This window comes from Epinephelus fuscoguttatus, linkage group LG10 (assembly GCF_011397635.1).
Source record: "Epinephelus fuscoguttatus linkage group LG10, E.fuscoguttatus.final_Chr_v1".
NCBI classification, from domain to species: domain Eukaryota; kingdom Metazoa; phylum Chordata; class Actinopteri; order Perciformes; family Serranidae; genus Epinephelus; species Epinephelus fuscoguttatus.
In genome coordinates, this window is record NC_064761.1 from 38161765 (window position 1) to 38176811 (window position 15047).

At 42.5% G+C, this 15047-nt stretch overlaps 1 protein-coding gene across 1 annotated transcript in view; it reads right to left on the minus strand.

Annotated features, from left to right (window-relative positions):
- Positions 1–15047, minus strand: part of atp10a (ATPase phospholipid transporting 10A) — a 55420-nt gene that overhangs the window by 9793 nt on the left and 30580 nt on the right. Inside the window, exons 11-18 of the mRNA XM_049587742.1 lie at positions 12875–12978; positions 12351–12477; positions 12062–12246; positions 10389–10743; positions 5179–5255; positions 2689–2814; positions 2339–2539; positions 805–885 (exon numbers count right to left, since the gene is read on the minus strand). Coding sequence (XP_049443699.1) covers positions 805–885; positions 2339–2539; positions 2689–2814; positions 5179–5255; positions 10389–10743; positions 12062–12246; positions 12351–12477; positions 12875–12978 — 1256 coding nt within the window. The remainder of the gene's footprint in view (positions 1–804; positions 886–2338; positions 2540–2688; positions 2815–5178; positions 5256–10388; positions 10744–12061; positions 12247–12350; positions 12478–12874; positions 12979–15047) is intronic.

A 15047-nucleotide genomic window follows, 5' to 3' on the forward strand; every position in this document is an offset into this window, starting at 1 on the left:
GGAAGAGGAGGGGAGGGGAGGAGGAGGAGGAGGAGGAAAGGAAGGAGACAAGTAAAGAACAGAAGTAGAAGAAGAAAAAGGAGGGGGAAATAGGAAGACAAAGAAGAAATAGAAGAAGAAAGAAAGAAAGAAAGAATAAGAAGATGAAGAAGAAGGAGGGGGGAAAAAGAATAAGGACAAGAAGAAGAAGGAGAAAAAGAAGAAGGAGAAGGAGGTGGAGAAAATGAAGACAAAGAAGAAGAAGAAAAAAGAGATAAAGATAGATAGATAGGGAAGAGGGAGAAAAAGAAGATAGAACAGAAGAAGGAGGAAAGGAAGGAGAAAAAGAAGAAGGAGAAGGAGGTGGAAAAAACGAGGACATGAAGAAGAAGAGATGGAGAAAAAGAAGATGAGAAGAAGAATTAGAAGGAGAAAAATTAGATAGAGGAAGGAGGAACAGAAGGAGAATAAAAAAGAAAGAAGGAGAAGAATAAGACAAAGGAGGGGGAGAAAGGAAAAGAAGAAAGAGGGAAGGAGAAGAAGAAATAGAAGGCGAAGGAGAGGGACAGGACGAAGAAAAGGAAGACAAAGAAGAAGAAGTAGAAGACAAAAAAAGAAGAAAGAGGAAAAAGAAGAAGAATTAAAAGAGGAGGAGAAGAAGTAGAAAAACGAGGGGGAAAAAAGGGAGAAAAAGAAGAAAGAGAAGAAGAAGACGAAGAGGAGGAAGAAGGGAGGGGACGGGGTGAAAACAGTGGAAGTGATGAGTAAGAGCAACAAGGACGTACAGAGAAGACGAGCTGATATTAAAATTAAAAGCAGACTCACAAAGTACGGGATGAAGAAGCAGACCAGACTTTGGTAGAAGGCATCAATCATGTTCATCCAGAACATATATGGCTTATATTCCTGTCAGACGACACCACAGAGTTACAGTTATTAACCTCATCAGTGTGACTGAAATGTTGTCATGAGTCATTAAGTGAAATCTGTCCAACATCTGCTGTGAAGAGTAAACACTCACGGTTACTAACATATCTGAGAGACACCAGAGGAAGTCAACAACAACAACAAAAACAACAACATAGCCACTAAAAACATTTTTATATTAGCTGTACTTGGGCACAGTGCTAAAGGTAGGGAGATGCTCATCTCTCAAGACAGATTCTGCAATTTACATTGTAGAATCTGTCGGCAGCCCTGTGTGAAAGACGACTAGAGAGGGGGGAGGGCGGGGCTTTGAGTTTGAACGATGCCGCGCTTTAGCCAATCACAATGGAGGGGGCATGGCCGAGATGTGCAGGTGTCCCCAGGAAATGTGTGCCTACAGAAACAGCAAGCTCCGCGTCCATAGCAACCGCTCCACCCAAAATGCCGTCTCGTCAACGTAAAAAAAATTTTTTTTCCCCAGCGGATGTCTTAGTTACAACATGATTGAGCTAACTGGAGTAGTTTCATGTCGTATCCGGCAACGGGAGGCTTTTAACAGATGACGTCCTGATGTTAGCTTTGCTAACTGTCCCTGTCAGCTGCAGCCACTGATGCTTTCTAGACATCATGATTTCCCAAAACTGAATAAATACCACACATAGCAACACAAAACTGCTTTGCTAGCTCAATCATGTTGTAACTAAGTTATCCGCTGGGAAAAATATTTTATTGAAGGACCGTTTATTGAGTTATTATCTTATTTTTATACAGTCTGTGGTTATTACAGGCACTGCTAACGGCTAACGTTAACAGCTAACGGTTAGCCCAGCTAATCTAAGATAACCATGTTAATTACAAAACATGCACACAGAAATAGTAACGTTTGTTCAATCATTGTGTTCACAGACTTCACAAACATCAGATTAGTCTACACGGTGATATAGTGACGTGAAAAATGTGATGTATAGCTAAACTCCGCTGGTTTTCTACCTGAAGTATTTATAAACAACACGGTGATTCCCTGGGGGCACCGCCGGAAGTGAAGGGCGTGAGCGATCGCCGAGGCCCCTGCACTTCCGTTAGTCGAATAACTCCGGACTGTGCCTCCAGAGGTAAAGGAAGGGAAAAAAAAGTTTTTTTTGTTTTTTTTTTAACCGATGGATTTCCAGACTGGGGAGATGCTAAAAAAATGACAATGCTAACAAGCTGATGTTCAGCAGGTTTAGTGTTTGTCATATTTAAACTATTGCAAATCAACACAGCTACGAGAGCTCTTGGAGCATACAGTCATAAATGTGCACCTGAAATAATCGGCTGATTGGCCATAAAGGAAAGTTACTAGATGACGCTTCCTCCTTTTTATCACTAGCTTCTTTCTACGCTGAAAAAAAGGGGGCAAATAAAAAGGGAAGAACACAGGAGCAGCCCAGACCTCGGAGTTCTGGCCATTCACGTAGAGCTGAGGTAGTTGTTGGAGGGTCTCTGCTGACACGTCTTTGTCCAGAGTGCCAGTGATGAGTTGTGGGAAGGCGGAGAACATCAGGTTGAAGAAGATAAGATACCACTGATCAATCATGGCTGAACCTGAGAATCCGCAGTAGAACTGATACCAGAAGATGAGCGCTACAAACATCTGTGGGAACAAGAGATATCACATGAGCATGGGAAAACAGGGAAACACACTTCAGAGGTATCATATGTCAGGTGAGCTTTATCACATATCAGCTCTCTGTTACTGACTGTTAACACGTGTCTGCACACACTGAGGCAGAAGCAGCTTACAGCATTCTTGTAGAAGAAATAGAGGATCATGTTGGCCAGTCGTGAGTAGCACCAGTGTCCGTGAACCAGCAGGAGCTTCTGGAGATACCGGAAACGTGGGAGAGCAAAATCACTCGCCATCACCGCCTGCGAAACACCAGAGAGACCCGACATTCAATCTCCTCCATCCTGTACGTTCCGTCTCCCTCCCATCATCAGCACACACACGACTTGTGTAGTTATTAGGGAATAACTGGTGTAAATGGCCGCCCCTGCTTCACACGTCTGCCTCTTTTTAATGAATCTTTAGTGTGTACAATCTCCCCAAAGCAATAACCCTTAAATGAGTTGTCCACCTTTTGGGATTTATCGTTACAGCAGCAGGAAGTTGTCAGTCTCATCCATCAACATCTGAAACAAAACCCTCCCTGTAGTCAGGCTGCCTTTATAATTCACATTTTAAACGGCAGCACTAACCCTTTATGACAAGTCTCAACTGTCAACATTATCCGTCAACAAGAAAAATAACAGCAGGTGCCTTGTTGTGTGGCAATTTAGTTTCTGCTGCGCTCTAATTACGGCCTCGTAACGACTACATGGGGAGCGAGCTCCTGATAGAGGAAAGGTGTGTTAATCATAATGCAGGGTGTGCTGGCCTGAGAGCAGAAATGTACGTCTCAGCACGCCGTGGAATCCTGAGAAGTGACCGCCGTCTCATTAAGAGCGAATTTGATTAGCAATGATTAATCTAGCAGCCCAGGCGAGGACAGGATGCTGAGACTTTAACAGATGTGCTGCACAGCAGCGCGTCTCCGAAGACTCCCCTGGAAGGTAATTGGGAATCTCCATCAATGCTGTGCAGGATCACCTTTCCGGAACAGGGTGCTTGAGTTAAACGACCTGGGGGGGTTAACTGAGCTTTTTCCTTTCTTTTTTTTTTTAACCACGTTATTGTCAACTGCCTTGACTGTGGCGTTGGCCATAACCTCAGGGCAGGGAGAGGAGCTGGTGTGGATGGAGTCGAGACTAAAGCACCCATAAAGTGTAGCGCTTCACTGCAGGACACGGGACAAACTTCCTGACTCAGCAACACACAGGCAATCCTATTTAGAGGATGTGTATGGATGTGGGCTGAAACACACACTTAACAGTAATGAAAACCCATTAACTATGTTACAGAACGCCAGTGTCTTCCCCAGTGGTGGAAGAAATATTCATATCCTTTACTCAAGTACAACTACCAATACCACACTGTGAAAATACTCCACTACAAGTAAAAATCCTACACACAAAACCCTACTAATCAAAAATATATCAGTATTATCAACGAAATGTATGTTGTATTTTTTTATTGAACAGAAAACAATGCATCATAACGAATGTCAGGGTAAGCCAATCAGAGGCAGAGCAGGGCAGGATGTGCCTTTGCTATCGTTGGAAACATGAATTCATGTAACAGCTAACAGCTAACGTTAACTAGCTCTCCTAACACCAAATATCCATTCCAGTGTTTCCCCTTGTTCATTCTGCAACAGTGCCGTGAGTCCATAAACTCGGCAAGTGTCTGTGGTTACTTCATGTCTGTAGTAAGAGCAGGACATTTGCGTGTCTGTGAGTTAAACTGCTAATGTCAGCTGAGCAGGTGAAGTGAAGGCAACAATGTCAGCAGGCTGCCAGTTACAAACAGGCTCAATAGCAGACATAACAATGTGCTGATAGATTCCATCAGCACGTTTACATGACATCAGAGAAAATCTAGTCTGACTAAAATCGCACTTCTAAAATAAATGTAAACATGTCAGCCCGACTGAAATCGTACCAAATCGAATTTCGCAAAGTCAGACTAACACACCCAGATAATGTAACTGGAAGTTGGATTATTTTTGCATGTATAGTCAATCAGACCCAAACTGGCCTAGATGCTCAAGGTGTCGACCTGGCTTCTAAATTCTTTGAAAACTTTAGAGCTGTAAAGTTGTCCACCATGGTGCCAGTTTGATGTTAGCTAACCGTAGCTAACTTGTTTGTCAATTGCTTGGTCTGTGGCGTAATAAATCAACCGGAAAAAGGCCCAATACAAACAAGCTGAAAGGAGGCATATCTCCACCTATCGTAGCAGAGTCGGACATACTTTGGTTAATAAATCGATTCCCCTCCTGTGCTTGTATACTGGGACAAGGACAGCAGTCATATTAAATGGCCTAGTTGAGCTTTAAGTAAGCGTTAACTTCACTGTGCATGTAAACATACTGAGTGTTTTTCAGTTTTTAGCCGAGTGAGACCAGAAAGTATTGGGTTAAAACAGACTGGTGTTCTTTACACTGTTTTGGAAGGAGAGAATAATGCGAGTAAGAGGCGAACCAGCTTTATAAGTGAGGGATTTTCTTTTTAAATAAGTGCTGTGTGGTGGATCTAATTTATGGTGTTGTGAAGAGTGGATTCCCCCGCCCCGCCCCTGGCCCATCTGCCAAGCTAAAGGAGACAACCTCGGGGAAACACAGCTCTCCTTACCTGCATGCCCTCCTGTCCCGAGATGCCCACACCCACGTCCGCTACTTGGATCATGCTGACATCATTGGCCCCATCACCTGTGATTAATGTAGAGACAGAGAAAATAGTCCCTCAGAAGAGGAGTAAACAGCCTCAAGATACATTGGAAGCAGAAGGAACTTTTCTGAGCGTGATGGTGGCAAGACAGAGCTGTATTGTTGAGTGTGTGGGAGGAACATCAAGCTTTCACAGAGCTGTCAGTTTCTTCAACTGTTACATTAGCTGTGTGTTTGTTATTTACTGCTTATTGCCAGGTGCTCTTCACCGGCTCGACTGTTCCTCTGGTTGGACAGAGCCAGGCCTGCTGTGGTGCCTGACGAGCAGCGATTTTGTTTTTCTTTTTGCAGATAGGTTTTGTGTCAGTGCAGGTGTTGGAGTGGGAGATGAAGTGTTGGTGGGCAGAGAGGGTTTTGTTGTCACGAATAGTAAACATGACTGGAGTGGTAGCGTTGGCTCATTATGAGAGGTAGTTGGTGATGAGCCCACAAACACAGGTTTGTGTTAGCTGGCAAATACTGTTGTACAAAATCTATCCAAACACACCAGTGCTGCAGCAATTAGAAATAACATTTCTGTAGCGACAGAACAACGTCCCCACTGCCCTCTGTTAAAGGGTATCTGTGAAATACTGGTAACATGGAATAGTAATTCAATCCTGAAATTTAGATACTTTCGTCAACTGGAAAAAAAATGATAAACTTGAGGGGCCCTAATTAAGCAAGCAATTTCCAAGTCCACTTTAACTAGTTTGACGACACATAACCTTGGAGCAAAGTACGGCACATGGGACAAGAAGGCTGTATTTATTCCCTTCATTAAACAGAGGTGAGTTTTGGGCGTAATATGAATACAACTAAATCAGAGTGTCGAGCAGTTATGTCACTGCAGCACAGGTCGTGGACACTGTGGTTATAAACAGCAGGAAAATGCTGCACCATTCTGAAGTCACACCATGTTTTTGTTGGTCAAGTTGTGTTGAATTCATGACATCATCTCACGCGTTGAGTAACATGGCACGATGTGATTTTGCCAAGTAGGACCTGCTTTTCGATCAACATCCCACATTGCGTTCCCGAACCAACATTGCGATCAACCAATCACAGCCCTCTGACATCATCAGTGTGCTGCTCCTACGCTTCTTTCAAATTTCTTTTGTGCTTCTTCAGAGCTAAGCTAGTTTTACAAAGTTAAGATAACACAATTAAACACAATCCTGAGTAACACTGGACAAAAACCTTATGAGCTACTGCTGGGTTAGCAAGTTAGCCTGCTAAGTAGGTATGCTATGCTAATGAGTAAACATGCCAGTAGACTAGAATATTAGAGAGTTAGCTTGCTAACGATTTCGGACAATTTTTCAGTCGCAATTTCCTGCAATTAACACATATTGTATTTCCTCCTTTTTTTCCATGTTGATCCTGAATAGATTTGGTTAGGTTTATCCAGGACTGTCATCATCATCATCATCATCATCATCACCTGAAATTCTGGATAATTTGTTTATGTCCACACCAACATGGCTGTGATGGCCCTGGATCAACATCAGTGATTCTTTTCAGGGCCAATGATAATCTAGGTCAACATAAACAAGTTATCCAGGGTCAATGTGACGATGATGATCTTGAATCAATATAAATAAATGATCTAGGGTCAACATGATGATGAAGGACCTGGATCAACACGAGCACTCCAATCTTGCAACATAATAGTTTTGAACATAATATTGAAACAGAGGCAAATTTGTGTCGTTCACAGGTCATTGCAACTGAAAAATGACATCTCTTAATGTTAGTAAACAATATTTTAGCCTATTGGCAAGTTTACTTGTTAGCGAAGTCAACCTAGTTAGTAAGCTAACTCGCTAACCCTGCAGTAGCTTATGAGGTTTTTGTTCAGTGTTACCCAGGGTTTTCTTTAATCACATTAACTTCAATTTGTAAAACTAGCTTAGCTCTGAAGAGGCACAAAGGAATTTTGAAAGAAGCGCAGGAGCAGCACACTGATGATGTCAGAGGGCTGTGATTGGTTGACTGCAATGTTGATCCAGGAGCAGGTCCTACTTGGCAAAATCACGTTGTGCGAGTAACATGCAAGAAAATGTTCCACCTTAAAAGCTGTGGGTAGCAGTCTTTGAGAAGATCGGCAAATTAAATTATTTTCTCTCTATAGTCTATAGCTACTTACGTACTATTTACTAGTGAAGATGAAAAGGCAGCAAAACATCCTCTCATCTTTTAGTTAGAGTTGACTAATGTACGTAAACTTGCCAATGCAGAAACAAATAAAACCATGTGGGTGTGTCATATGTGTGCTGTGGTATTCAAATCAACAGCACTACAGCCCTGATATCGACTTCAAGCGGATGAGGTCTGAGAACGTTGGTGTTGTAATGTACTGACAGACATTAGAGCTCCACCATCACCTGCTGTCCCCGCAGAGATGTAAAATAAAAGAGTGTGAGGAGCAGTGTGTTTCCTCCTCATTACTGCTAACACTGCAATGACAGAAAAACGCTTGGCGGGCAAAAACACAATCCTCCTGAGTGCAGCAGGAACAAACGAATGGAAAACGGGGAAAAGACAGTCGTAAGTCACACTGACGTCCTCGTGTCACCTCCATCACGCTACAGCTTCATTAAGCCAAAGAGTATAATTACTAAGGTGCCTTAAAATAACATTGTTTTGACTCAGGTGTGTGTGATGAGTGTGCACTTCTGTTTGCAATTTCAAAGTCAACTCATATTGACTCCAAAACAAGGGAGCTTCACTACATCTGTGTTACAGTGAGTCTGCCACAGTGATATTTATTATAACAGGGACATGTTGTAGGAACACGTGTCACTGATTGTTAAACAGGGAAATACATAATATCTTCATGATGCCTGAAGACTTTGGGGAATCTGTGTCTGAGTTATAACTGCTGCAGGGTCATCTGACAGTGATGCATTGTGGGAGCACACTGAAATATGAATATTTAGTCCATAATATTTTAGCCTCCAACATTAAAATGATCAGCTGCTCTGATTTGTGTTTTGGACACGGTACAAGTACATAAAGTACGTCGTGAGCGGGAGGTCGACCTGGAGCGGCAGGATAAATCTGGTGGAGAACGTGAAAGGGCAGCACTAAACAAAAAATGAAAAACATGCAGTGGCTGCCACAAGGTATTACTAAGGAGAAATATTAATATAATATAGCCTCTTTAAAGGAATACGTCACCCACAATCGACCATTTGTTTATCAATAAATCAGCCAGTTTTACCCAAAATTTGTGTAGAAAACTTTGATTTTCTTGCATGCTTCAATGGTGAATGAAGAATCCAAAAATTTTGAAAATTATTGCATAAACACATAAATAAATAATAGTCTCATGCACAGATGAGCAGCGAGCCTGGGCAAGCGTGTGGATATAAACTCTGCTCAATGCAATGCACAGGCAGAGTCCATACACACACACACACACACACACACACACACACACACACACACACACACACTTACTTGCTCGGGCTCGCTGATCACATTCAGAAGTGTTTTAAACCCGAGCAAATTGGATTGATTGCTTTTAGAAAAATATGGGAAAAGGAAATGAGCTATGAAAGAAGAAATGACCCCAAAAATTAGCAATAAATTAGTAGTACACTTATAGTTAAAAACAAAAAAACAAGGAAATGACCTGTAAAGAGTGGTAAAAAATTAGAATAATTCTGTAGCATAATTTTAAAATGTAATAATTATTTTTATTACAAAAATAGTTTTTTAAAATGAAGAAATTGTCCAAAAAATAGCAAGAAATAAGTAAAAAGAGAAAATTAATAAAAAAGAAAATTAGTAAAAAATAAATAAATAAAAGTTAAAAACAAGAAAACAAGGAAATGATCTGGAAAGGGTGCTAAAAAAAAATTATAATAATTCTGTAACATAATTTTAAAATATAATAATCATTATCTAAAAATAGTTTTTTTAAATAATTCTCTAAATCAATTTTTTGTGCAATTTATGGAACATTGCTCATTGCCTTTTTTCCCATGTTGTTTTAAGGAAATTCAAAGGTTTAAATGCCTGTGAAAGGCGTCTGTGAGCAGCACAAGAGGATGTGATGTTGCTCCAGGGTTCAAAGGGTAAAGTAGGAAGGGCACAAGTTGTGTGAGAGTTTGTAAACAGATTTTTTGATATATGTTTACTGTCGTTAAACGCTGACCCCTCTGATTTCAGTTCATCAAGAATGTTCTCTGTTTTTGGATTCTTTGTTCACCATGGAGGAATGTGAGAAAAAGTTTTCTTCACAAATTCAACAGAACACGGGGTGAGTAACTGAAACACAAATGGTCAAGAACTTCTTTAAGTCCAAATAATGTCTCAGAGGTTTTGTGAAATTCTGGTTAAATTCAGATGCACAGAGCACAGAGCAAAACTGAGAACAGCACCTATTTCATCAATTCCATGAAAGCATGTTTGCTGCGGTGATGAAGTTAGAGCTCAGTAAAAGTCCATTGACACTACTTAGCATTTTGGAGAGGCGGCATGATCTTTAAAGTGGTCACAACATTTTGAGACAACTGAGGAAGTTTCTGAGGTGAAGGTTAAAGGTTTCAGACTGAATGTTACTTAAGACAAAAAGGTAATGAGTTTGAACTGGTTCACAAAATTAAGAAACTTTAGGGAAGCCAGTTGAAGTTAAAGTTGATATTTCCACCTGTCAGCAGACGTGTGCAGTGCTCAGGCATGTTTTGATCTGTCTGGACGCTCCTGGATTTTACAACCTGGTGATAGCCTAAGGCTTCAAGACTACGGCTTACAGTTAAATATATTCAATGATGAGGAATGTTTTGCCCTAAACTTAGCCCCTTCTAGCCTCCAGATCGTACATGTCTAACACCAAAAACAAATGCAAGCATGACAGAGAGTCTGTTTTTTCTTCAGAAAAAGGCAGGACCGGAAGATATTTCATTTCCAGAACAGGTTATTTGTTCACAGATTGACAATTTTGACAGTGACCATGGAGATCAAATCACGCACATCAGCTGCACGGGTCTAACTGTGAGGCGGGCCATGAATACTTTTTTCCACTAGCAGTAGTAGTAGCACATCAAAAGCATCCAGGTCAAGAACTCACATAAAACGGGGAGCTGTGGTAATGGGTGTCAAAGTGGATCTTGAACTTTCACTCACCTATGGCGAGAGTCATGACCTTCAGCTTGTTCCGCACCAGTTTGACCACCATGCTCTTCTGCAGCGGCGTGGAGCGGCAGCAGAGCACTGAGCGGCAGCTCCGCGCAACAGCCAGAAACTTATCCTCCAAACTCTTATCCAGGGCGTAGGCCAATGTCCGCCCGTCAATCACCAGGCCCAGCCGGTGCACCATGAAGGGAGCAGTGTGGGAGGAGGAGGAAAGGGATGAGGAGGGGTAGATCTCAAAGGGTGCAAAGTTACTCTGGAAGGCCTTGGCGGCGTGGTCTGTAGAGCTGCAGAGGAATTTGGCCTGGATGTAGTGTAAACTCTCCTCCAGTAACAACGCACACGCCTCCTGGTGCAGAGACAGGCACAGAGCGGGTTGGAGTTCAGCATCAGGTCACCAAGTTGCTTAATATCAAACTGCCAGTCCTGCTTCACATCTGGCAGACAGATGCTTCAGCAGCACAGAATTAAACATCGCTGGTCCTCAAATGACCCTCGTTCTTTAAAGTTCCCATGCATTTACACGTTTCCTGTAAAAACAGGAAGCTAAACAGGAAGTTGTGTCAGATATTTATTAGCATTTATAGTAGCCGCTAGTGCTGGATGTGCGTTACAACCCCCGCCAAAAATTCAAATGGCAGGAGCTACTAGCTCAACATGGAGAAAAGCCAGCCTGCTCTCTGCTGTCGAGGACTTCTCGCCACCGCTGTTGCCTACGCATGTTACTGCTGGATCAGACAGGGGATCAAATGGAGGAAGAAGATGACCACGCAAGCATTTCTGGAGTGAGGACATGCATGTTTGAGCCCAGATCTGAAGCCAGCAGTGCTGCAGGCTCATCCCTGCTATGGAGCTGATGCATCCCAATGATAAGCTTGTGTCTGTATTTATATCTGCTCATGTGTTTTATTGGATGCAAAATGCAGAGTGAGTCATCATTATTTCTGCATCATTTTCCAGGAAATTACAATGTCTAAATTACCATTAAGAATACCTTCACAGAGACTTTTTCTCTTTTCTTTTTTTTAAATATCTATTTTGATTTCAAGGGAACTTTAAAAAAGTTAGTTACAAGGACATGCCACTGTTTATGGGGCAGCGTGCACCCTAGACAGGTCACCAGGGCTGATACATAGAGACGGACAACCATTCAGACTCAGCTTAACATCGACGGCCAATTTGGAGTCACCAATCAACCTCCATGTCTTTGGACTGTGGGAGGAAGCTGGAGTACCCGGAGGAAACCCACGCTGACACAAGAACATGTAAACTCCACACAGAAAGTCTTCTCCACCACTTTCTAATCCACAATGGAAATAAACTAATTCATACTGGGGATTGTTTTGTGTACTCTGAATGTAAATAAGTTGCCAGCGTGCATAAAAAAGCATCAAAATAGAGCTTGGTTATCCAACAAAGTGCCAGGGAAGGACCCCTCAGACCACCCGACAGAGGTCTGGGTTGAGCCTCAATATCCTTAAACCCTGGAAATGCCCCTGCATACACCTGACCTGTCTGTCGGCCTCCTGACATTTTGCAGAAGTGCTTCCCAGGCATGCTAGCAGCTCTGTGAGGCTGTACAGTGTTGCTGTGAGCTAAATACTAACGTCAGCGCTAACATGATCTTTGTCTTCTCAGTGTTACACTCCTGAAACTCTGCTGCTCACCTGAGAATCAGCATTCAGTGTCAGGATCTCCTCCTCAGGGTCCAGCAGCTTGCAGGCGTACGCAATGTTTACAGCTGTTTCCTGTTTGTCGCCCGTCAGCACCCATATCTGCAGGCCGGCCTTCCGCAGAGAAGCTATGGTTTCAGGCACGCCATCCTGTAGCCTGTCCTCAATACCTGTCGCTCCTGTGAGTGAAGGAGCATGACAGTGACCCTTCAACATCCAAAATAGAAAAAAGCAGCGAGCCAAAATGAATACAAGACCTACGATAAATAAAGACATAAATTACCCAGAAGATGCAGGTTTGTCTCCAGCCTCAGGGCCGAGTCAAAGAGTAGCTCCTCTCTTCCCTGGATGGCCGTCTCAGCCTCCAGGTGACGCTGCAGCCAGCAGGCATATTGCTCTTTGCTCAGAATCTGACACATGAACACAAGCACACACACACATAAACACACCACCGTAGAAACAGCGAAGCAGCTTCTCCTCCTTTTGCCTACATGGCAGAGGAGGAACCACAGGAGAAAGTGCGACCTTGAGAAGGTGTTTTATCACATCGCTTTGGTAACGGACTTTGCACAAGCAGGGATATAATGAGCCCGGCTTGTGAGAGCATAAATTTACAGCCTGGGAAAGTGGCACAGATTGCAGCTGAGTCACGAAGAATGTCACTTTGGAACGGCCAGTCCATGTGATCATCTGCGCCGGGCTACAAACACAACCTGCCAAAAAAGCCACTGAGAAACATCGTCTCTGACTTCTGAAGCAGTTAAATGAGAGAGGGCGTTTGTTCAGAGCTTCATGGATCTCTGTTACCTTTTTTGCAATGCACAGTGTGCGAAGGCCATCTGCAGCATACAGGTTCAGGTAGTTCTGGGTCCGGCTGATAATCTTTTTCTGGCGTTTCCCTTTGGAATTTCCTAGAAAAAAAAACAAAACAGCAAAGCACAGAAGAAGGAAGATTTTTTAGGGGAATTTGCTCAAGTGTTTCCAGACAGCCAAAGGCTTCTTCCAAGAGGCACATGGAAGCCATCTGTCTTCGCACCTAAATTAACCATGTACGCTGCGCCTTAATATATTTCACCAAGTCGTCATATTGCTCATCAAGCTGTGTCTGGGGTATAATAAGCAAAATATAATTTTAAAAATCTCATTTTGTAAACATAACTTCTCCATTTCAATAACTGTCTAAATGGTTTTAACATGTCTGAATATTACATGTTGTTTTAGATGATTTTGAAGTATCATATTTTGTAATGAAGTCTCGCCCAAGTGTGTCTCTGGTGCAGCGTCTTGGGCATCTTTGGCAGGGGGACGGTGCACAAACAGATTGGCTTTATCAGTCTCCTGACACAGATGCACCAGCCAACACTCTGATCGCCAGCCTTGTAATCTCACTAATAACACAACAGCTTGGCAGGCGCTGCTACACATGCACTGCCACGCAAAAATATTTTTACTGAAAAGAACAAATTAACACAAAAATGTCAGTAATCTGGAGAATTCAAACACACTGAAATAATATTTTCTTTAACACGATGAAAGATAAACTCATGGTCGTCTCACAGAGAAGTAATGTGACAGTTTAATATTCTTGTTTGTGACAGAAACTCTCTTTCCTCTTTGGCTGTGGAAAAAAAGGATTTCCAAGGAACAGGAGGCTGTACAGACACAGGTGGAACTTCACACAATGTTTATTTTTCCTACGACTGAGAATGGGAAAATCCACCTAAAATACAATTTGTGTTCTGCATGTTAAAGGGATAATTCGGATCTTTTCAAGAGGGTTTGTATGAGGTACTTATCCACAGTTGATATATTACCTACAGTAGATGTCAGCTCCCAGTTTGGAGAAGCAGGCTGGAGTACCACCACAGAAGCTAAGCAATGTACTTCTGTGGATATTTAACCACATAAAAAAAATCAGTATCACTTTAAGTGTACTATATTTAGAATATTTAGCGCTTTCTAATGAAAATCTGAAGCTGTTATATCACTCTCTTCAAAGCCAGACTCCATTGAATAAACAGTACTGTAACATTGCTGGGCGGCAGTAGCTCAGTCCATAGGGACTTGGCTTTGGGAACCAGAGGGTCACTGATTCAAGGCCCCCTCTGGACCAAATATGGAGCGTGGATTTGCAGCTGGAGAGGGGCCAGTTTGCCTCCTGGGCACTGCCAAGGTGCCCTTGCTCTGACATCTCTCCATTTAATGCATGTATAGGTCCTGTTCATGTGTGTGTGTTTCATGCTGTGTGACAACAGAGTGACTTTGGCATCTGGAAGGGTTATTTCAGATTAATCAAAGTCACACAGTTACACAAATAAACTAACTGATCAAGCAGCTAATGTGTTCAGCCAGCTAAAATTAGTGTTTTTGTCAATGGAGTTTGACGAGAGCATACATGGGGAAGACGTTAGCAATGGAAAAGGCTGTCTGATGGAAAAGTAGAATGGTGAAAACACTCTGAATGTAGTGTACACTTAAACTGATATTGACATTTTAAGGTGGATAAAATATGTTTGCTGCTGCCCCCATCTACAGCAGCACATCTCCTAGCTTCTGTGGCAGTACTCCTGCCTGCTTCTCCAAACTGGGGCGTGCTAACCACCATCTACTCTAGGTAATACACTGATTATGAATAGTAACCTTATACAACCCCACTTCAAAAGATCCAGACTATCCCTTTAAAGATTCTCTGAGGAGTTTTGGACTACTTTTAACACTTAAGAGCAATGTTTCATGTGCGGCTCCCCATTTAGCAAATATACTCCTCCCATCAGTGCTCCATCAGAAGCTCCTGTAATATCTCTGATGTTATTCACATTTCATTACTATACTACAGCTCCATTCATCGTGGGCGAGCACGTGAAGGAGGGAGAATAGTCGGCATAGTGTTGTGTAACTCAGTACAAGACACTTTGTTTCCTATTGACAGAGCGAGGTCTGTGTATCAACACCAGATTGTTTTTCTGCACATACACTTAAC